This window comes from Durio zibethinus, chromosome 12 (genome assembly GCF_047325235.1).
Source record: "Durio zibethinus cultivar Kanyao isolate XHJ-2024 chromosome 12, ASM4732523v1, whole genome shotgun sequence".
NCBI lineage: Eukaryota > Viridiplantae > Streptophyta > Magnoliopsida > Malvales > Malvaceae > Durio > Durio zibethinus.
This window is the reverse complement of record NC_143173.1, coordinates 26,508,750-26,532,209: the sequence shown is the minus strand read 5'-3', so window position 1 is coordinate 26,532,209 and position 23,460 is coordinate 26,508,750. Positions and strand designations below refer to the sequence as shown.

General features: G+C 36.6%; 4 protein-coding genes, 1 long non-coding RNA gene, 1 other non-coding gene and 1 pseudogene across 9 annotated transcripts; 1 reads left to right on the top strand and 6 right to left on the bottom strand.

The window, feature by feature from the left end:
* Positions 1-2,318: 2,318 nt before the first annotated feature.
* On the bottom strand, positions 2,319-3,966 carry LOC111297233 (protein trichome birefringence-like 34; annotated as a pseudogene).
* Positions 3,967-7,503: 3,537 nt separating this feature from the next.
* Positions 7,504-8,567, bottom strand: LOC111297868 (abscisic acid receptor PYL4-like). Its single transcript, XM_089741553.1, has 2 exons — positions 7,869-8,567; positions 7,504-7,762 (listed from the first exon to the last, which is right to left on the bottom strand). Exon 1 carries the CDS (start codon positions 8,437-8,439, stop codon positions 7,894-7,896), a length of 546 nt encoding a protein of 181 aa, XP_089597679.1. The 5' UTR covers positions 8,440-8,567; the 3' UTR covers positions 7,504-7,762; positions 7,869-7,893.
* A 4,584-nt stretch (positions 8,568-13,151) lies between these two features.
* Positions 13,152-15,503, top strand: LOC111296080 (uncharacterized protein At5g01610-like). The gene is made up of 3 exons (XM_022890130.2): positions 13,152-13,444; positions 14,114-14,168; positions 14,857-15,503. Exons 1-3 carry the CDS (start codon positions 13,358-13,360, stop codon positions 15,225-15,227), a joined length of 513 nt encoding a protein of 170 aa, XP_022745865.1. The 5' UTR covers positions 13,152-13,357; the 3' UTR covers positions 15,228-15,503.
* Positions 15,504-15,969: 466 nt separating this feature from the next.
* Positions 15,970-16,040, bottom strand: TRNAG-GCC (transfer RNA glycine (anticodon GCC)). Its single transcript has one exon. It is a non-coding gene; the product is annotated as a tRNA-Gly (tRNA).
* A 421-nt stretch (positions 16,041-16,461) lies between these two features.
* Positions 16,462-18,969, bottom strand: LOC149515941 (uncharacterized). 2 transcript variants are annotated; one of them, XR_016326227.1, is made up of 3 exons: positions 17,843-18,969; positions 17,069-17,252; positions 16,462-16,927 (listed from the first exon to the last, which is right to left on the bottom strand). It is a non-coding gene; the product is annotated as an uncharacterized LOC149515941 (long non-coding RNA). The 2 variants fall into 2 exon arrangements; XR_016326226.1 differs by having other exon boundaries at positions 16,463-16,927; positions 17,069-18,969.
* Positions 18,970-19,101: 132 nt separating this feature from the next.
* LOC111296079 (small ribosomal subunit protein eS4) lies at positions 19,102-21,192 on the bottom strand. 2 transcript variants are annotated; one of them, XM_089741552.1, is made up of 5 exons: positions 20,864-21,192; positions 20,648-20,725; positions 20,328-20,508; positions 19,876-19,973; positions 19,102-19,734 (listed from the first exon to the last, which is right to left on the bottom strand). In XM_089741552.1, exons 2-5 carry the CDS (start codon positions 20,672-20,674, stop codon positions 19,306-19,308), a joined length of 735 nt encoding a protein of 244 aa, XP_089597678.1. In that variant the 5' UTR covers positions 20,675-20,725; positions 20,864-21,192; the 3' UTR covers positions 19,102-19,305. The 2 variants fall into 2 exon arrangements, with proteins under 2 accessions (XP_089597678.1, XP_022745864.1); XM_022890129.2 differs by having other exon boundaries at positions 21,142-21,192.
* Positions 21,193-21,626: 434 nt separating this feature from the next.
* LOC111297211 (uncharacterized) lies at positions 21,627-23,224 on the bottom strand. 2 transcript variants are annotated; one of them, XM_089741705.1, is made up of 2 exons: positions 22,071-23,224; positions 21,627-21,947 (listed from the first exon to the last, which is right to left on the bottom strand). In XM_089741705.1, the coding sequence occupies exons 1-2, from the start codon at positions 22,657-22,659 to the stop codon at positions 21,889-21,891; spliced, it is 648 nt and encodes a 215-aa protein (XP_089597831.1). In that variant the 5' UTR covers positions 22,660-23,224; the 3' UTR covers positions 21,627-21,888. The 2 variants fall into 2 exon arrangements, with proteins under 2 accessions (XP_089597831.1, XP_022747599.1); XM_022891864.2 differs by having other exon boundaries at positions 21,627-21,963; positions 22,071-23,170.
* Between the last annotated feature and the right edge of the window lie 236 nt (positions 23,225-23,460).

Here is a 23,460-nt window from a genome sequence, read left to right as displayed (position 1 = left end):
CTGACACCACCCGTGACCCAACTCCAGACCCTCTCCTCAATGGTACTAGGCATTGACACCGTGCATCCAAGATGCAAACACAATCGACAAAAGGCACAATGAGGGCGTTAATCCGAACAAGAAAATCCAATCCAATCACAAACTCATAGTCGTCAAAGGGTATTACCTTTATGATCTCCTTGCCTTTTCAGTCTCCAAGCTGTAACTCCACTCCTCATGCTACTCCAATGGCTGAAACTTCCTTGGAGTTCACCGTTTTAATGGTATAAGTCCTTTTCTGCACTTTTAGTCCGAGCTTCCGGGCTCCATCACCTGAAATAAAAATATGTGAGGCACCTGTGTCCACCAGTGCGCTCACCTTTCGACCCCCAACCATCATATCCGTAAACATCAAGCCCTTTGGCTTGTGACTTCTCTTACTCTGGACAGCATTTAGCACCAACGACCCAAGCTTTACTGCCTCTGACTCTGGTTCCTCGTCAGACTCCTTGTCTACAGCAGCCAGTCTACCCTTTTACGGGCAATTACGCGCTATGTGGCTCCCTCCACATAGGTAGCATGCTAGTGGCTCTCGATCCCCCTTTGCTTTCCACTTATCTGCTGGTGGCTTCCTCTCGCCATCCTTGGTTGAACGATCTCGGTCTCCTTCTTTGGACTCCCGATCACGGTCCTTCCCCTTGAACTATTTCTTTCGGTCCCTATCGTCCCTGCCCTTACCATTGGGCTTGGAAGACTCGAACTTGTTTAGAGGCTTGAACTCTATCAAGGCCTCAGCAGTAGTCATAACTTTAGCCAAGTCATGAACTCCCCTCCGTTGTAGCTCATGCTTCACCCACGACTTCAGCCCATCCATGAAAACAAATAAAGTGTCCTTCTCGCCTAGATCCGAGATCTGTAGCATCAGTTCAGAGAAGTTCTAGACATACTCCCTTATGTCCCCTTGTTGGCTAAACTGGCGTAACTTTGCCCACGCCTCATCATCGGCATACTCTGTGTAAAATTGCTTTCTGAACTCCTTTTGGAACTCTGCCCAGGTTCCAATCTTGGTGCTCCCACGCCTGACATCATCACACCTGCGCCTCCACCACAATAAGGCTACATTAGTGAGATACATAGCAGCGGTGCTTACCTTTATCGCCTCGTCTTGCATGCCCATAGCCTGTAAGTACTGTTCCATACCCCAAAGGTAGTTGTCTACTTCCTTGGCCGCCCTAGTCCCTTTGAACTCCTTAGGCTTGGGGACATCCAATCTGGATTTGGACACTCCAACAAACATGCCATTCCTAATGGCAGTCTTGCAAGCAACGAGCTCACTGGTAAGCTCTTCCATCCGCTGGTGCATGGCCTCCATGCCATCTTGCAAAGTCAGCACTTCAGCCTCTAAGGCCCCATTCTTTTGGGTGATCACGTCTATGCCTTTGTTGAGAGTAGCTTGCAGCTCACCTTGGATTTCCTCCCCCATGGAGTCTAGCGATGCAATGTGAGTCTCTACCTCCTCAAGCTTCTCCCCCATGTTGCCCATGGTCACTTCCACCTTGGCCAGCCTACCGTCCATGATAGACCAGATATCTCTAGAACTAGCTTTCCTCTTTCTTTCACGCCCATGCTCCTGGGCCTCTGGTTGTTGGTTAGCAACGTCGCTTTGGGATGCCATCTTCTCAATCACGATCTAACCTGCACAACACAAACACGTAGAATCAAACTTGCTCTGATACCAACTGTCACGGGTTTCGACTTTAGACTCAGAATTCGTGCGGCCTTAGGCTTGGAATCTCCTCCTTTATGCCTAAGTCAGCCTAAAACACAAGCGTGCGAGCACTAGAACAATGGGAAGGGCTGATTACGCAAGTTAAAGAGAAACAGGCTAACAAGGTAAAATACTGAAAAATGTTGTGTATTCACTGAAACAAAAGTGTTTGATGGTGTCCAAAAGAGGGTGGAGCAGCCCTCTATTTATAGTTGAGGCTCCATCTACACTTAATGGCAATATCCCTAGAATAAAGGCTAAAATCATGGGATTATACAGATTACAATCAATCAGAATTCTCACTCCTGATTCTAGGGTCAACCAAATCTGCCAGAATGCTCCTGCTGATCTTGCATGCTTCCAGAAGCTTCCTTTACGTGTCCAGCATCTTGGGCCCTTCTGGATGTGGTGCGGGCAGCCTATATGCCAGGCCTTGGCCTGACGGGCTGGCTTGCAAGCTGGGGGGCGTTTTAAGCTCATCTCATAGGCCTTGCATGCAAATACCCGCCAGCACGCCTGGTCTACGGGCCTCAACCTCTAGCTCGCGTGCTGGTGCGCCTGATGTGCCTGACGCGCCCGCTCAAGGCATGACACTTAGACTCGCCCCATCTCCTACATATCCTTCTTTCATAACTAGTTCTGTTTCACTATAACAATTTTCACCTTTGATCTCACCCATTTATTGGCCCTGAAATTTTTTACATGACAGGTTTGATATAAATATTTGTAATTTGATCATTAAATTCATTAATGTTAATCCATACAGGGAATATATATAGTAAGGTTTTTATACGTTTAGTGAGTTGGTGACATGCTCATAAAGAACAACCGGGTCTTATTTCTATTGACACGGACCGCTAGCCATTGTGCCCATGTCTGCAGGGCCATCTCGTCCACTCTCGGCAACTTTACTGGTTTATAAATCCCATCTTCTGGGCTTTCAAAGGCTCCCCACCTGATATAAGAGCCTCATCAAATTAAAACTTGGACTAAAAAGTTAAGGTAGAGGTGCTAATTAAATATATGCCGGTTCAAAAATGTACTTACAAAACTTTCATTTGGCGTCTTCTCCGCCAAGGATAGCTATTGAAAATAAGAATGTCTGCATCTGTCCAATGCCTAGCATGCTTTTCAATTGCCTGGAATCTAACAATTCTGTCTGGTACCCGAAGGTTCACTGGGTCATCGGAGTTGGATTCCACCAGCAATGGAGACCAGCAGAATTCAATTGTTGCATTATATTCCTTAATAAAATTAATTACTAAAATTTAGCCACTGTAGCAAAGATCACAAAATGTAAATTATGAGATGAATAAGAAAACCATATAGTCAATGCTTTGTAACAGCCAAAACCAAGATATTTCCTGCTAAATTACCAACAACTACAATCTTTTGGAAATAATAAAGACTCGTAATGGCCTTGAAAATGTTTATTGAACCATTGTTATGCATGAATTTGAAGGCTGGAAAGATGGCTGAATCCACCAGGCAGACCATCGAAACCCATTGGTTTCTGTTGAGCGACTCCCCAACTAAATTAAAACAAGCCTCTTATTCCTAAGCCTTTCCGGAAGTGATGTGGCATTGAACCTTATTAACATAAAACAACGAAACATTCCACAAAACTCAAAAACATTGACAAATGCAATCTTAGAACCATCATCATCCCTGTTTTTATATGTTTAATTCTCATGGATGTAAATATATACTAGTATATGCGCATGTGCGGTATGGAAAAACAAAACAGAAGATATTTATGTATGGGGTGTGTGTGTGTATAGATAGATATTTACGTATGGTGTGTGCATATATATATATATATATATATATGTATGTATGTATGTATGTATTAGACATAAGAGAATGAGACCTAAGGAGGTCACATTGGCGAGGTTGCCATCTCCAAAACTGATAGTTAAGGTCCTTTCTCCCAAACTTCTCACAGATAACTGATCAGATTATTCGGATATAAACGTGCATTCTTGTCTTTGTATAGAGGGTAAGGTTTATTATCAAATACCCACTTCCCTGACAACAAATTGCACCTTGAAGCCACCTGAGCTTTTATGTGTAGTACTCCCATACTCGAAGATTTATTCATTGCTTTGTCTCATCAGATAAATAGCGGCGACGACTTGAATGAGAATAAGAAGGGCAACAAGCGATTGGAAGCTGCTTCTGATACCCCATGCTGCAAGAACCTGCTGCTTCTTCGCCATATTCTCCGCTCTCTTTGCCTTGTGCGTAAGTGTGAGTGAGTCTGCTTTCCTCCTCTGTTTCCTCTTTTTGAGGTTAATAATTTCACAGCGGTTGGTGGCAATCAGTTTTCAAAATTTTTTGTTTTACCTTGGATAATGAGAAGTGGAAGTGCAAATATCCGGTAGTTTGCTGGAAGCAACAGACAAGAATTCGAGCTGTTGGATGTTACGCATAATTCCAAAACTAATTTACTGCATGCGTTTTCGTTAATGTTAACCATGCAAATTCCATCAAATTCTCTAACTCTTGTTTTTTTTTTTTTTTTTTCTTTCTTGGTCATATATATGACGCTAAAAATGGATTTATTATAAGACACAGTGGATGGATATGTAGGCAATTTTGAGAAAAGGGCAACTTGGATTGCTAATTAGCAAAGCATAAAGATTTTTCAGTCAAATAAATATATGGACTTTCGGTCAGGTTTGTTGGTACATCTCCAATTCGTTGCCTTGAAGTTACCTCAAGAACTTCAAAGCTGATATAGTCCTTGTCTCTTGCCCTCTCAAAGGGATTTGATCCTTACTTTTACTTACCATTTAACCGACTATGTCTAGCCGTTTTTGAGAATGACGGTAGAGTGAATAGTACGGTAGTACTTATACTCTGATCGGTTTAAAATCCTTTCATATCGGCTCACATCATCAAAACATGAAATTAGTACTATAACTTTGCAGCTATGAGAGGATATATATGATTATGCTGCCTGCCCTGTGGTTTTCTTGCATATTGGATGGCATGGCAGCATCGATATGGTTTACAAACATTTTCTTTCATTCTTTTTTCTCGAGATATATATATATATATATATATACATATATATATATATGTAAATATAATTGTATTTCATCTTTTGTTGCCAAAAGTCAATAAAAGCATAGAAAAGGGTATGGCACCGATAAAATCGAGTATATATGGGAATTACATCCTCCAAAATTAAAAACCAATCTCATAATTATTGACTCATCCCCCAAAGCTCATAGAGTTATGCCAAATAACTATTGATTGGTGTGCTCCAATATTAAATTGTTTCCTCTCATGATTTGAACATGCATATGTATATATATTTTATTATTAATCTTGGCTTGGCCCTTTGGTTCTGGATAAGATTTGAAGATGGAGAAAAACGCCCTTGAAAAATCATAAGCCGCATGCGTTACATACAATTTATTTACGTGTATTCATGGAGTTAATTTTAGTTTTGACCTAATACTAGCTGCATGATTTTCTATTTGATTTATACTATATACATATATATATGATTTCTAGTTAATAACATAAAAATTTCTATAAGCAAAATTAATTAGCATCATATACATATAAAATTCCATGCAGGAACTGCAGCTATATATATATATATATATATATATTATAAGTAATATAAATAATTTAGCTGAATTATATACATATATCTGCAAAATATTATTTTTTAAATATATATCTAATCAGCCTGTTTTTTATTTCTTTACATGGAGGATTAATATCCTTGATATATAAATCATGGCCAAGTTTCTATGGATACTACTCACTTAATTCAGATTACTGTCAACATTGATCCATATATAGATGAAAAGTTTATCAATACAAGGTCTTTAATTTTGAGATTTTGGAAAATATTGAGCCGGCAATGCGTGCATATTGGCTTAAAATATATAGATAGTAATTTGTTTTTGTAAGTAGCTAGGTTTATGTGGATATGTATAGTCTATAAAATATTTCCGATGGAGAAGTAGAAGAATGGGATAGCAATTGGCATGGAAATATGGTGATGGGAGTAGCAGTTATTGAACGAAAAAGTCCTAAAGAAAGAAGGAAACTCCATTTCATGAAGAAGCATAGGAGATGGGCTGCGTGAAAGCATTCAAAAGTAGACAATAGTTCACACGGGATCATTAAAATGTATTCCCTTTTCCTTCCCACTTGCACCCCAACTTGCCATTCAAAAATCCCGGCATTTGAGAAAGAAAGAAAGAATGCAAGTTGCACTTATTTTAACATATAGATAGAAAAAGAGACAGAATGAATGAATGAAAGAAGTAAACAATTTGCAACTTGGATCTTCCATCATTTCTTTTAACAACTAGTTGAGTTATCAAAGTCAAGTTGCAGCAGAGAGAGAGAGAGAGAGAGAGAAAGGCAGCTGTTGGATTCCTTTCACGTTATTAGTAGTTGAGAGCTACATGCTTCTGTCCAATGCAATACCCGAACTAGAAATATCTAGGTTACAAAAGTGTTCTTTTTCTTCACTTTTTTCCCCTCCCTCGGCCACCTAATTAATCTTCAGACTTATTTTGTTTGCTTGCACCTCAATTTACTAGTGTATATATATGTATATATATATATATATAGATATATATATATATGTTACAATATCACATCTTTGGATTATTATTGACCCTTTTCAGCTCCTGCCTGGAAAGAGTAACGTTCATTTGAATTGACTCACATTGCTCTGGTAAGAAGGGCATCTTTCACCAACTTTTTTACCGCTGAAAAAAAACCCCCTAATCTCAACTCCATTTATCAGATCTGAGGATAGAACTTTATATCCCCCCCTCCCACCCCCCACCCCCCCAAGACCAAGAATCAGATTAATGCAAGCAAGTAATATTTTAACCGCGGTTTTACTGGACCTACTACTGCAATGCTCCAATGTTCACCGTTAAAATTGAAAACGATGTGAACCGCACGAGTGCTGACTTACCCTTGGAAAATTCATATTCTTGTCTGCCTATAAACTGCCAACTTGCCGACCATTTTCCATGATGCTCTTCCCTATTTACTCTACAGAAGAAAGATAAAAAGAAATGCCCCCTTTACCTCCACTGCAATTTGCAAAAGATCGATCCCAAGTTTTTACCTTAATTCCCTGCACTAATATTCCATCAAAAAGAGCTTTCATTTTGCTCCCAATTATTTATGGTGAATCAAAACCTCTAAACACATCATGAGCATGCAACTATCTTCCTGAATTTACATCGAGCAAAACACATGCTCCCCATGGTCCTGCTAGGTATTTCGTCTTTTTCACAAAAACCGGCCCCAACTAATTTCCAATTCTAAAAATTCAAACCCTCCTTCCCCCCCCCCCTCCCCCCCCCAACCCAAAAAAAAAACTACTACATTATTTAATTTGTTGTGCCGAGACTGAAATACTACTACATTATTTACTTTGTTGTGCCGAAACTGGATGATATAGGCTGCTGCCGAAGCTAGCCATCGCCAGAAAGCCCCCAAGTACTTCCGGATGATGATTGATGAAATTCAAGATCTTCCCTTTTATATGGAAACTTAATACTATTAAAACACTCAACTCCTCTGCTTTTTTTTTTTTTTTTCCGATAAGTAACACCGTTGCTTTTTTCAAACTAACACTGCCATTTTATTGGTAATCTCTTGCTGTCTAATGCATCACCATACCATCTTTCACGTTATCCTATATAATATACCTTCCCAATTGTCTCGTCCGTTACGTTCAAGATTGAATATTTAAAACTATATTGGTTATTTTATTCTTATGGTGAATTTTATACAGTTATATACAAATTGGAGAGAAAAGTCGGCAGTAATGACGGCCGAAAACAGTGGAGGCTAATATATTTTTAACAATGGAGTGGTGTGTGTACTTATTAATAAAAATTCATAGATTAAAGAAACATGGTAAAAAAGAAAAAGAAAAACAAACAAAAGATGCTGATCATCATGAGAAATGATAAACATGAACTTGGCAGTAATGAGATTTTCCATCGGCGGCCCCATCTGACACTCACAAAAACTACGGCGTATCAATAAAGACTCTTTTTTTTTTTTTTTTTTTGCTAATAACATGCAGTAGGGAGAGAGAGAGATGAAGAGCTTCACTCACGAAAATGGCTTCTTTTCCTTGTTTTCTATTTGCGCCTGGCTAGATTCTCTGCGATATGAGCCAGTGACTGCAGATTGCACCGAACAATGGTGTCCACGAACACACACGTGTCATCCTTAGTGTTCCCCGGAGGTACGTCCACCAGGTATGATTCCACCACGACCGTTCCGTTCCCGGCAGACGAAGGGTGGAGGGTCGTCACCGACCTGTAGTTAGCTAGTCGATGGTCTCCACCGACGACGCTGAAACTGAGAACATGACGCTCGTCGTCTAGGATCTCGAGACGTTCGGTGCTCCTGGCGGCAGGGAGGCCCGAGATGACGTGGACTTCACGGAGGGTACCAACTTCACCATCCCCAACGATGACGTTACAGCTCTTGACGAAGTGCTTGTAAGCCTGGGGGTTATCAAAGCGGCGGACCACGGACCAGACGATGGAGATGGGGGCGGCGATCTGCTGGACGACGGCTGAGCAGCACTGGTTTGGTCCAACGGGGTGGGTGTGATGGCGAGCAACGGTATCAGGGACGGGCATGGTGCATGTTAAAGGATACGGCTTTTGGCAAAGCATGGAGGAATTATGAGCTGTAGCTATAGTTTTGGTGGTGGAGATAGTGTTGATTCTGTGGAGCAAGACGAATGACTTAGGAGGAATCGCGGGTATTTTTATGGTGTAATGTTTTGTGGGTGAAATGGTATTGCAAGAGCAAGAGAGGCAAATATGGGAAGAGAGAGAAGGGAGATGGGGAGGTGTTGGGGTTAGTCGCTTTACAACTCGGAAGAGGAGATTTTTCTTTTTCCAGTGGGTGATGTTCTGAGTATAGAGAGAGATAGAGAGAGGTGGGTAAGTAAGGTGGGTGGGTTGGATTTTCTAAGGAAGAGTTTTTAGTGAAAGTTCATGTGGCCTAGTTGCTCCTCTGAATATTTCTCCTTTCGTTTGAATGCTTTCAGATCACCCCAATGCTTCTTTTTTGCTTTTGTTTTTTTTTTTTTTTTTTTTACTTTCAATAATAGAACTATAGAAGGAGCGACTAGTAGTTTTTTATTTTTATTGTGTTACAAAAAAAAAAAAATTTTGTCCCTATAAAGTAAAAACTCCTTTACCCCTTTTTCTTTTTGTTTAATTTTTATTTTAAAGAAAAAGAAATTCATTAAAAACACTACTCCGTTAATTAATTTAACAAAAAAAATTCTTTCTTTGCCCATTCACCTACAAAATCTATAGCATTGAATTAAACATTAACATTCCTACTTTATATATAAAAAGAAAATGACAATATTTGGAAGTGATTAACTTGAAGCACAACTCTTTTGTTTTAACGTTTAATGATAGATGTACCATCATATATGTAGTAATCCATTTACATGCCTAGTTAATTATTTATGTTTTTAGCATTTTAGACGGAGTGATTTTGGGTACTACTTGATTAGACAAAAGAGAATAAATTAGCACGTTTCCCAAGCCTAGACAAACTTGTCCAAGAGAGACTAAAAGATTGGAACTTGTCTGGAGCTGCCATGGCCTTTGCATGTTGCAATTTGATAAGTGGTCCTATGGCAGGCATGCACCTATAGCTGCCAAATAGAAGTAAAAAGAGCCCTAATAAATGTAATTATTGAAAGAGATCTAAAATTGTTTTTGTGGTCCATTACCGTTTGAAATTGTTAGTTGTAGTAAATTTTTTCTTCTTTTGAGAAGATAATTGAAAGATGCAGTTTGCAACAATGTTTTAGCAGAGAAGGTCATCCGCGTCAATTCAGAGAGTGCCAAATTTCGTAAATGTATAGGAAATAGAGGGTCAAATGCTAAAGTGAATTTGAACAATAGAGCTATAACTTGAATAAAAATATAGGTCATGTTTCATCCGAATAAGATAAAATAATAATTATTTATTTTATATTTATTTTATATTTAAAGAAAAAGATTAAATTATAATGAGAATTAATCTTTTTTTTGTGATTCAATCATCTCAAAATGAAAAATATTATTTTTAATATATTAAATTAAAATTATATATCTTCTTATATTTTTAAAAATTATATAATAAATTTAAATTATAAAGATTTTAAAAAAATATAATTTTGACTAATAAATAAAATTATTGTATCATAATTTTTTATATATATGAAATACCGAATAAAATAATTTTTTTTAATTTTATTTTATTTATAATATATTTTTTTTATTTTATCTTATCATAATCGCATCAAACGACAGACATGCCAAACTCATTAAGCAAGATATGCATACGGCAAAAAAAAAAAAAGAAGGCATTTTAACGAAACAAGAAAAAACAAATATACATATATATATATATGTATATATTGTGGGAAAATTCTTCTCATTCTCTCAGTCTCACTCTCAGGTCTCAGCCTATTATTTAAAAGCAAAAAAAAATTTCATGCTTTGTATTTTATTTTTTCAAAAATTAAGAAAGTAGCAGGAAAAGATGCAACAGCTACCTACGTTTAACGGTTCCATGCCCTTCCAAAGCAGCCGTACGTGTTTGTTTTACCATTCCTTTCACTAGTGCTGCTTTAACGTGATTCTTTTCTTCTCTCTTATCTTTTTTTTTTTTTTTCAATTTTTTAAAATTAGCTGCTGAGTATAAAAGCATGAACAAGAACAAGTTGGAGGGCGCTTTAGCACATGATCCTCAGGTAGTCAGATACAAGTCGTGTGGGAGTCTGGACGGGGGCCGGTCAGACCTGGGATTATTATTATTATTATTTTTTTTTTTTGGTGATTGGCAGATGTGGACCTATCGATTGATCCATTCGCGGATTCTCATCCGTGAGCATGAGCATGAGCTCCCCATGTTATAATAAAAGTCTTTTTTAAGCCTTTCTTAATCTCTTCCACACCTACAAGGCCACTACTTGGTCTTCTTTCTTCTAAATCGATTCATCTATATATATATATATATATATTCTCGTCATCTTTCAAACATTAATTCCTTCTTATCACCGGCTTCTCCTTAATAACAAGCCCTCAAACTTTCCTCTCAATGTTGCAGTCTTTTTAGTTAAGCAGATGGACACTTTTTGAGTCTTCCATATTAAAATGTGGAAGAGATAACAAAATTAAGTACTTTATTGAGACTTGTCGATTTCATTTTTGTGGCCATGCATGCATGGTTTCCAACATATATACGTTGATGGTCAAAAAGCGAAATCCGAAAAAAGAAGAAGTACAGATGAGTTGAAGATTGTGACTGACGCCGGATATTTATTTAGTTGTCTAGACAAGGAAAAATACCTAATGGAGCAAAAATTAGAAAAGCGAATAAATTGTCAAATAATACATGGAAAAAAGTTGAGAATATTGTTTCGAAAAACTAATCCTAAAGTAAGTAGAATCTAGAAAGTTTATAATTAAACAACATGTACAACTCAAACTGCTTCATACTCGATGTTTGTATAATATATATATATATATATATTTTTCTTCCCTTTAGTGAAAAGAAACTAATAAATTATTGGTTTCTTACTTAATTTGTATATTGAATTTAGGACCGAATGCAATGCACCTAGCTAGCTAGCTAAGGTTGATGAAATTAATAGAAATATAGAATAAATGATTGAAAATGCATGCATGAGGGGAAAAGCAAGAAATGAGTATGCTTTCAATTCACCATGACCTGGTTTCAGGACTAGCTAGCAGCTATGACTTGCGTTGCTTAGATTTAGGCCCTGCAGATTTACTTTCTTACGGGGGGATGGGGTTTCGAAGCTTCTTTAGATTCCCTGGACCTTTAATTTTATTTTTTTTTTTAATGTTTTGGTTGGATGAGATCTATAAATTAAATTTGGTAATAGCAGTACTAGAAGAGGCTGTGAAATGTAATGTGATGCAAGAAAATTAGTACTTAATCAGAATTGACAAGTGAAGAGAGGAAAGCATTTGATTTTTTTTTGGAGGTATCAACATGAGCGGGCTTTTTGAATGAAGGAAAGGAAAGGTGAGTTTGAATACAACTGATCATGATGAGAAAAAAAAAGGGGCAATTGTTATTTTGATTTTGAAGTCAGAGAAAGAAAGAAAGAAAGAAAGAAAGCTTCAGCATGAATGAAGCATTTCTACTCCCACTTATAACAACATTTGTTTCCGGAGAAGTAGCACTTTAACTAATTAGGTGTTTTAGATTATGTCGCTCTAAACTAACAAATTATATATGGCAAATGGTGGTAATGTAATTAAGCCAATAATATGTATATGTCAACTTTAATACAAAATCTTATTAATCCTATAAATGCATTTGTCTTTATAAGTGATCAAATGATTTTTACTATTTAATGACGTAATTAAAACCTATTAATCCCCCTCCCCTTATAATCTAGTAGAAAAAATAACCTATTAATATATTGTTAATGATACACGATCAACACAAAATAAAAATACGGAAATTAAGTATATACGATGATTTATGTCTTTAATTTTTTTATTTATTAATTAAAAAGCTCTTAAAAAAATGTAAAAATCTTGATTCTGAATCAAAATCTTTCTTTATTCTTTTTATGAATTATATTCATCCCATGTACCAAAAAAAGTATATAAGATGATTTATGTCCAAAATCCCCTTATCTAGACTTATATATATATATATATGAAATGCATTTATCTAATCAACAGGCAAAATAAAATTAGATAAAAAGAAGACATTAACAAGATCATGTGTTTGACAATGCCCAACAGCGCCAAACTCTGTAAACATTAGAGCATAAAGTTAAAAGGACAATTCTTTTCAAAACAAATTCATATCACATACATTATCCTATCTGGTAGTTACTCACAAGGGGTCAACTCAATTATGAATTGAACAATTTTTTTTTCTATCCAAATTCAATTATTAAGGAAAATATTTTGAAATTAAAATTTTAATGTATCAAAATTAACGTGAAAAAATATATTTTAAAATTTATTTACTAAGTAAGTATATTCAAACAAAATTTAAATATCTTTAATCGCATTAAAAAAAAAAACTATTTGATAGTTGATTTACACAACAATAAATTCAAAAATTAATATGCACAAAAAAAATTTTCTTTTTTATTTGAAACAATGCTAAATTAATTTAGTGAATAATTTGGTTTAATCTAAAATAGGATAGTCAAATCAATAGTACAAAGATTGAATAATAGAAGTCATAGTTAGTTTATATATTGTGTTTTGGGTGTTAATTTAGTGAATAATTTGGTGTTTCAGAAATTAATTAAAAACGTTTGAGTTTGACTTTTACATGTGCATAGAACAGTTAAAATAAAATGCTAGGAAATTGAGCAGGCAATATTTTTTTTTTTTCCGAAGGGAACGTAAGAGCAATTTCTAACTAACCAAAAGTCTAGAGGGAGAAAAACAAGGACCCTCTTTCCGATATTATCCCTTAAATAGATTCTAAGGTTTCTCTTCCATCTCTTTCGACGGACAGAGAGAGAAGGCTAAAAATTGGGATAATCGAGCTTTTGATATCGGAGGGGAAAATAGATAAATGGATCAGATATTGAACAAGGTGGGCTCCTATTGGCTGGGCCAGAAGGCCAACAAGGAGCTCAATTCCGTCGGCGACGATATCAACGTATGCTTTTCTTTTTCTTCACCTCCCCCTTTACTTGCTTCCTCTTCAATTTTTCACTTCAATTTTCGATTTTCACCCCGATCTGGTCAAATATCTGGTCAAATCGTTAATTCGCCCAGGATTCCTTGAGGAAATGTTTCAAAATTGATCTGTACGATTACTTATTATTATTATGTAATTGTAACGGTTTATTTGATCAAAGAAAATAAGGTTAATCTGCTTACTGGACAAAACTATCATTTCTGACGCCGTATTTGTTTGCTGTAATTAGCAAAGACAGTTTTTCCCCTTTTTTGTTTTTGGCAAATTTAATCCTGGGAATGATTAGAAATAAATTTTTTGATTGTTTCGCATTCGATTATGTGCTAAATTTCCTATCTTTGAAGAATAATATTACCGCAATTTCTTAGGAAAAAGCAAGTTTAGTGCTAGTCAAAGGTGATGGTTACAATTCAGAAGAAATGCAGTCTTATAAAATAAACCCTCAAACAATATTGTACATCTAAGAATTCTTAGGTCATTGTTAAGAAGAATGATATATACTCATTTCATGTTTTCTCCAAATGCAGCAAAGCTGGTATGCTGATGAATATATGTTCATTTATCGATATTGCCGATTGTTTGTAACATTCTTAATGCTAACATCCTCTTTTTGCCCCTTTTAATCAGTCATTATCCACCAGTATTGAAGGAGGAGCGAAATGGTTGGTTAATAAAATCAAAGGTTTGTCTTTTACCTGCTGAATCATTGTTCTATTTTCTGTGTTAGTATTTTCCATGTGAAAGATAGCTTTGTTGTTATGTTATTCATTAGGGTAATTTCTAAGCAGTTCATTGCTTGTGCTTTAAATAACTGATTTAGGACGACAAGGGTAAATTCAGGTAATTGACTTAGGTTTCGGGTTTGTGTCTTGGACAAAAAATGGGAATAAGTGAAGCTTAGACTTCAGAACAGAGAATCCACATCTTGATGAGTTTATTGATTAGCTAAAGTACATAAACCTGAAAGAAAAAGATGCTAACTATTAGTCTATAAAGTAGTAGGTTTTGGAACACCAAGTGGCCACCTAAATTGTGATAATGCTCGATATAGAGAATGCCAATAAAAAGCTTCTAGTGGTTTTCCATAGCCCAACTCTAATATCAATAGATCTTGATTGTCAAAAAAAATAAAAGAGTTGTTCTTGTGATAACTTATAATATTTGCAGAAAAACTACCATTCAAATATTCACATGAAGCTCTATTTCTGTCTGTTGGTTGGGGCTCTTTTATGGTTTTAATTGTGGAATATGAGGCATTCATCTTGATCCTTTATTTAATAGTATCAAGATATATATTTGAATGTACTGTAGTTCCTACGACTTTTGCCCCCGAAATTTTGTCATTGGTACCAATATTTGGCCTTTTACAGGAAAAATGCAAAAGCCATTGCCAGAGCTGTTAAAAGAGTATAACCTGCCAATAGGAATCTTCCCTCGTGATGCCACTAACTACGAATTCAATGAAGAGACGGGAAAGCTTACTGTTTTTATTCCAACAATATGTGAAGTGGGATATAAGGATTCATCTGTCCTGCGATTCTTCACCACTGTTACTGGGTATCTGGAGAAAGGAAAGCTGGCTGATATAGAGGGTATGAAGACAAAAGTGATAATATGGGTAAAGGTAACCAGTATCACATCTGATGGATCAAAGCTCTATGTCACTGCTGGAATGAAGAAAACCAGGAATAAAGAGGCTTATGAGGTTTCTAGGGATGGTTTAAGTGTAGATAAGTTCTAAAGTGGTTAGAATGCATGTGGGAATCCCATTTTTATTAACTAATTTCTCATAGCTTTTGAGCCTTCGTACTTTTGTCTTCATAAATTATAACATTCAAGTACAAAGATTGGTTGTCTCTCCTATGGTTATTATTGTGGTAAAGCTTTACTCTGTTCTGCAGTGAAGGTGGCAATGCCATGTTTATTATATTAATTGTATGGAATTGGCACATTAAGGGTGTAGAACCTTGGGTATAAAGTTCTTATGAATTGTATGGAAGGTCCTTTGGAGGTTCTACGGGCACTCTGTTTTGAATTGTCTGTGGTGTTACCGACCCATGGCACTGAATGGACCAGGCACTTCTGTGAAGGTCCTAGGCTAGATCTTATTTTGACATTTGTAACCAAATTGTGACAAAAATTTCGAGAGAGAGAGATGTGAGCGAGTATTTGTGTGTTATGGCCGAAGCTCTGTTATCAAATCTGTAAGGACTTACGTGCCAGCAAATGCTCTATTACTTCGTTGCCAGAAAATCCTTCTTTCTTTGCACGGAAAGGAATGAAATATCATTGCATCCGACCTTGAAGCCACAAAATATATAACTTCTATTCATATTAGTAGTATTTCCAACCTAAGGAGAGGATATAGATGCGAGGCAACTTACGAGGCATAGCATTCGCTATTGCCCTTTACGATCTAGAGCAAAGTTGACGGCTAGCAGAGTTCTGGGCCCGTACGGTCAAGAAAATTTTGACAAAATATATGCACCAGCCGGGAATCGAACCCGGGTCTGTACCGTGGCAGGATACTATTCTACCACTAGACCACTGGTGCTTTGAATGGACATTTTAGTATTTGGACTTTTCACTCAGTACGGAAAACCATAAGCTTACTGGCAGTTCGAAAGTTGATCGAGGATGGAGCTCCTCTATAGTTTTCTTCTTTTATCCACCATTTTTAACCAAGATAAGAATATTAGTTACAACGTTAATGAATATAAGTTTTGCAAATTAAGGCGCTTTCTTGATGCATAATGTAGCTGAGTAAATTATACTTGAACTCTTTTTGCGGCTCCCAGAAATGTTGTTTGAGTGACTCGAATTTCTCTTTGGCTCCCGGATATCCCGATTCTTGAAATGTCAGGTGAAACAACATGACAACAATTGGTCATGCAGATTCACAAAATTTCAGACATGCCAGGGAAAAGTACCTGATAAAATTGTTGAGACCAGTTAATCTTGCAATTTCGCGGCTGAAGGTGTCATTTTTCAAAAAGATTGACTCCCATCTCTTTCCGGTTTTTTTTTTTAATAAAAGTTCGTTTGATCAAAGAAAGATGAAACCACAAAAAATTCGTTCCATCAATGAAAAATTGGAGCAAAAATTATTCTTATATCTAGAATTGGTCGCTATTATTTACATCCCAATCAGATAAACGTTTTGTCCTCCAATTCTTCGTTGCCGTGGGAGGAAAGTTCTCCTAAAAGCTTTAAGAAGACAAGTCCTGTCAAAGTTACTAAAGGTTTGCACACGAAAGGACATAATCTATGTAGGCTTAAAACAGAATCTGAATCTCCAATAAAAAGGCCTTTTGCTTCTTCTGGTTTTACGGCCATTTGATGGGCAAGAAGAATGAATCATCTTCCACATCACTTGTATATCTTCGTATTCGCCACAAGACTCCATGTCCTTGTAAAGACTTAGCAGCCCCTGCCTATTCCCTGCCATTTTTGCCATAAGCTTTGGTTAGAACAAGCGGATATTAGCATAGAATCCAATACATGTGCAAGCGCTTTCTAAACATATACTATCAGGTTTAACTCCGTAGACAAAATAAAAAAAGGGGGCAAAAAGAGATTTACCTTTGGCCTTCGTTCTGAGACGCGTGGTGACCTTTAGAAGAATACATTTCGTTGGAAAAACAACTGAATGTTTAAAGCGAAGCCACCCCTTCCACTTCTCCATCTTCAATTCTTAACGTTTCTCCTTTGCTTCTTCTCTTATTTCCTCCATATATATATATATATGATCCATTTATACCGGTACCTGTGTAATGTTACATATTTTTAGTTTCTGTATCAAAATTAAATACATCACACTTACACTTAATCATTTTGATTCAAGAATAAAAAATGGGTGTAATTTCATTCCTAAACTTTCCGTTAGCCATTAGTTTAATGCTGGTAAGCAAACCAACGAAATGCATCCGAAATGACAGAAAACAACAATTACCAAGACGGAATAGTCTTAAATTCGATTTCACTATTAATACTGTGTAGCCTTAGTTTCAATGTAATGAAATCTAAGTCCTACTAACTTTAAATTATAAAATGCAAAGTGAGAGGGAAAAGGAATTACTAGCTTGAATTTCTACCATTAAGATTTGTTTGCTTACTAATCAAAGCATATTAACCACAGTACTGCAATGTAACAATGACTGGGTTGGTTAATAATCAAGATAGAAGTTGATAGCTTTATCCTATGTAATTACCACAAGCATATGTTTGACAAATGAGGGATGGGAGGGGAGGCTTAGTACCAAATAAAGGAGGGGCAAGAAACAATTAGAATGGTAAATTTCGATTAATCTATGAAAGATTAAAAAAAAAAAAAGTGCTTATTGGGAAGAAACCGACAGTGAGCAGGCAAGTTCATTTGGACTTTGCATTTCCCATGTATCCATCCTACCAAAGATTCTAGTTTCTGAAAATTTGAAGGAAAGAAGTGATGGGGCCCCTGGTCAAACGGTTGGTTGGATTTTCTTTCAATGCTTTTGTGTTTGTGTGGACAGTTCACATTCAGCATTTAGAGATATTTTGGACTAGCTGAAATGGAGTGATAACAAGAGGTATTAGATTAAACAAAAACTTAAATCAAGCAAAGAGTTTCAATAAGCTTTAGTTTAAATAAATCAAAGAAGATTAGTTAGAAGAAGCATGGTGTCATTGGATCCTCTTGGCATCGCCTTTTTTTTTTTTTCTGTTCTGCTTGCTTAATCTGCTTGGCATTATCCATGGAAAGAAGACTGAAGCATGTGCTTTGCAAGCATTTCTGGTAGTGTAGTCTCTTAACTACCATCCATGACAACTTACCAACTCTATTTCTTCCACCCCAACTCTGTTCCTACGGTTATTATCTGTTTTTATTCTTTCCTTGATGAAAAATTCTACTTCACCTAGCAAAGCAAAGTTGCACCAAAATCTGCACTTGGTAGGACGTAATCCAGTAGGCAAATATATAAGCAACCAATCTAGACATTCTCACTTAAAAAAAAGCATAAATAAGCCGCCGGAGAATTGGAGATAACTTGTGAGCTTAGAAAAGTATGGTCTGGTTTTTAGTGAAGATTAGCATTTGCTTGGAAACTCAAATAAAATTTTTCAAAATGACTAATGATGAGGCGACTGAATTCAAAGTATTGTACTCAAATGACATATCTATTTCTTATTTTAAGGATTTAAGTAAAAAGACCATAACAAAATTTGCAAAACTTGCATATGTTTATCTAAGTGTATGAAATGTATGTTTCAGCATATAACCTTTTCCTCAAAATAATGCACCCTGGATTCTCCTCACTATTTTATTTAGGGTTCCTCCTACTCTTAACCCAATCTATTGTCAGAAGCGTATCAACTAGCAAGAGACTCAACAAACCAGAAAGGCGCACACGTTTGTTTTTGATACATTTCGCTTGCATTGCTTACAATGAAGAAATATTGCATTTAGTTGGGAAAGGAATTCATCCCTAAGAACACAGAAAAAGAGGGCAAGGAGACTATGACTTAATGAGGAAAGGAAATTTAAACCAATGAGAATAATATAGCAATTAATAACACTTGAATATCAAGAAAAAGAGTTGAAATTTTTCATGAGAGAAAAGGGTGGAAGCGGCGGCTCCAAATAAACCAACCAGAGCATTAATATTCACGAAAACATCCAAGTATTCAATAACTAGTCACTTACATCACCCAATAGAAAGACATAAATTGCAAGAAGAAAATAGTTCTCAAAAATTTTGCTCGTAAGTAAAAACAAGAAATCTAGTATCTCCAGAATAAGCTACCGCAGCAAAACGTATCTGGAAATCCTATGCTAAAGTTTAAACAGCATTTTGGGCTGCAAGCCTCTTCCTAGCTTCCTCAATGATGGATAACTTAATACCCTTGCCCTTAGGCAGGGACACCCATGGCTTCGTTCCTTTTCCAATTGTGAAGACATTACCAAGTCGAGTTGCAAACTCATGCCCAGCAGCATCTTGAATATGGATTGTCTCAAAGCTACCCTTATGCTTCTCCCTGTTCTTGATTACTCCAACACGACCCCTGTTCCTTCCTCCAGTGACCATGACAACATTCCCGACATCAAACTTGATGAAATCAACAATTTTGTTGCTCTCAAGGTCCAGCTTGACGGTGTCATTTGCCTTGATCAAAGGATCTGGGTAGCGGATAGTGCGCCCATCATATGTATTAAGATATGGAATGCCTTTCTGGCCGAACTGGACAGATCGAACCTTGCATAGCTTGAACTGCAGGATACAAAAAGGCACATTAACAATATTGTTATAACTAACAGGGCAAATAAAGTAGAAAAAGCTTGAGTGTTATCATACAAATGTGAAAAGAGCAAGCTGATAATAAAACCAACAGTCTACATAGAGCATTCAAACCTTAGTTTCATCACCAGTGATAGCATGGAGGCGAAAACGCCCTTTGGTGTCATAAAGTAGACGGAAGTCCTCATTTGTTTTAGGAATGGACACAACATCTAGCAGAAGGTAACAAAGCATTGTTAGACAAGATTTGTCGAGAATATTTTTGGAAAGGCAGAGAGAGAATGGAGTCAAATCCTAGAAAAGGGGCTTTCAAAGCTAATCTAGTACAAGCCAATGAATAGTATCTAACTACTCGATCTAAGCATCCATTTCATAAAATTATATTGAAAGTGTCAGTCAATCAGACCAGTGCCCACAAAGACTTGATAATAGTATCCTGAAGCCATGTGGAAAACAGATAAACTAAACCAAATAAATTTCATTCAATTAAATACTTTGTGTATTGGGCATAAAAAAGATTCAACAGAACCATATCATTCAAGGAAATAAAGAGAAAGCACACATACCCATGAAACCAGCGGGATAAGTCTTATCTGTCCTAACCTTCCCATCTACCATAACATGCCTCTGCATGAGAATAGCAATGACTTCTCTATAGGTTAAAGCATACTTCAATCTGTTTCGCAGAATAAGGATCAGTGGCAAGCATTCCCTGGACTTGTGGGGCCCAGATGATGGCTTGGGTGCCTGCATACGGGAAAAAAAAAAAGAACAAAATTAAAATTTAGAAGAAGCAAGCATGTGGATGGGACAAAAATGAGAACTGAAGGAATAAAGAAAAATAGTAAACTGGTATGGATGTGAAAGAATAAAGAAAATAACATACAAAAGCACCACCAAGCTTGTCAAGCATCCAATGCCTAGGGGCATTGAGCCGCTTCAAATGTTTCTTCAACCCTCTAGCCTGCAACGCACCACAAAGAAAATATATTGCAAATGAAACAGAAATGTATCAGATTTAAACAGTCTAGCCTTTTAAAGTAATACAACAAGAAGTCAGTAGCAGAGAATTAATCAAAGGTTCCATTCAAGGCCTTCCTACCTATCAGACAAATCACCATTCTATATCCACAAGGCCTAAATATCCGATACTATAATGAACAATGGAAATAAAAGCAAACCCAGATATCAATAAATATTCCAAATCAATGAAGCAAGACGACTTCTTTTGTTCAGAAAACAAGCCCGGAAGGTATCAAATAACAGTGATTAAACAAACTAATCTGGAACATCCTATTCCATTTAACAAGAGCAATCAACAGCAGAACCACGTAAAGAATTAGAAAATCAAACATGTTAGGTAAAGCAGAAGAAACTGACCATCCGCGGCTGCTTTAGCTCAAACTCTGTTGTTTTTTAGAGACGTTCTTCGAATACCAAAACCCTATGACTCCCAATTATCGATACGTCTCTAGGGCATTTAAGGGTTTTCAATACGATATTGAAGTGGACGGACCGTGTCTGCCAAAAATGAAACTTCGTTTATGGCCTATTAGCCCTTAAAATGAAAAAAGTTTGGGCTCAAATATAGCCCTCTTTTCTCTTTTGGGCTGAAGCTAGCCCAAATTCTTTTGTGAATATAATAAAGTTGATGCATTCTCTTCGTATATTCTAAGACTGCATTGAGCCAGAATATTAGGAACATTAATGGAGTTAGGGAGAGTTATTTTTGTCACCTTCAATTCTCTCTGTCTATATATAAATATATTTCTTTTACTGTCGTTTCATCCATTTTGATCATTGTTTTAACAAATACCATTTTTTTTTCTTTAAGAATTTAACAAATAGTTAAGAAATGTACTTAACAGAAGAATTACACCTATAAAAAAAAAGAATTACAAGTAGGCATCCCTGCCAAAAATAAATTACAAGGAGAATTATATTAAAAAAAAAATCAAATCAAATACAAAAGAAAAGTAGAACGCAGTAGATGTTACAATGAAAAGCAAACACCAAAGTGACAAAATGTGAGGGCTTCGCGGATTGAGTTCTATAAAGTGACAATTGGGATGCCAAAATCAGATTCTATAAAATACTAGTAATTCATTCCTTTATCATCAACACTTGTTAATCTTGAACAATGTGAATCAGAATAGTGGCCTCATCACTCGTGGGAGCTGCATCATCTGCTTATTCAGCAGTCTATAAAACACAAATATAAACATATCCATAAATTCCCAAAAACTTAAAGCTAAAGAAAAATAAAAATTTAGAAAGTTTAAAGGGATTATGACGCCATAAGAATGTACCTGGAAGAGATGTGGGCAAATGGGAAACAATGCTATCAATGATTCCCCCTCCACCGCTCTCATCTGCTTTCAGATCTGCTTTGTTTTCTTCACCAACTTTCACCATTTCTTCCTTCTTGTTTTCCTCAGTACTTTCTCCTACTTCACCTTCAGAGTGGTGAAAGAGGTTCGAAACAATATTGTTGATGAACCCTCCTCCACTTCCTGCACCACCACCCACTTCTTCCTCTGATCCGAAACCTGATTCATTTTCACTTCTAGCATCAAAAGCTTCAACTTTTCCTTGAATGATGTTTCCAGTTTTTGGACTTAAAGGAGTGACCAAGTTTGAAATAATATGATCTAAAAGCCCCCCTCCCTTCTCTTCATTTTTTCCTCCTTCAGGGATTGTCTCCTTGCCACCTTGGTTAACTTCATCAGCATCTCCTCCTGTAACCAAGTTAGAGATGAGATGGTTAATGAATCCGCTAGCTCTTTCTTCCCCCTCTTGTTTAGCTGCTTCAGAATATTTTCTTTCTTCGGTAGCTTCATCTCCTCTGAGTTTTGTTGGATGCAACAAGCTTTCAGCTTCAGGCACAACATCATCCATCTTTTATGCTGGTTTCGTTCGTCAATAGGATTGATTAAGGGCTAATGAGAACTGAGAAGTTTTATTAGGGAGGGGAAGGCAAAGGGCAGAATCGTCCTTGTACGAAAAGGATTGTTTAAAGGAATGGTATGATTACACGTGCTTCGTAATTGTTGTCTAAGGAGCCAAACCGGCCAACGACAGTTGGACATGTGTCGGCTTGCTGGAGCTTTCTCGAAGCGTTTTATGATTTCCATAAAAGGTCAGTGGAACTGGAAAACCGCCCTGTCAGAAAGACCCTGCTGTTTACAGATAGAAACGGTATTGTTTAGCATAAAAGAATTAAAAAAAAAAAATTAATAAGAAATGAACTCAAACTGCTTTGAGAAAATGAATCATGGGAGAACGCTTTTGCAGGAGGTGGGGGAAATTAGAGGCGTTCTTAGTTACTCTTTTTATTGTCATGACCATGATTTTGGACCGGTAAATTTGTCACCTCATAGCTGAAATCATTTGCTTTTACGTTAAGAAAGGAAGAAATTAAGAAACAATTCTCCACCAATTTGTTGGCTAACACTTAAGCTCGGAAAATCATTGACTTCCCACTGTCGTCTTCAGTTTATCAGTTGTGGGAAAAGGGGGCAAGAAAGTTTAGCATTTGCCCCACCAAGGGCTTCAATCAAACAGTCATGCTAAAAGAATAATTTGATTAATCAGTATTTGGTATCAATACATTGTCAAAGCAAGTGTATCGCGTCCTGGGTTCAACCTTGGTCATTATGGTGTAAGTTACCTACCTTTTCACAAGAATCAGAAACCATC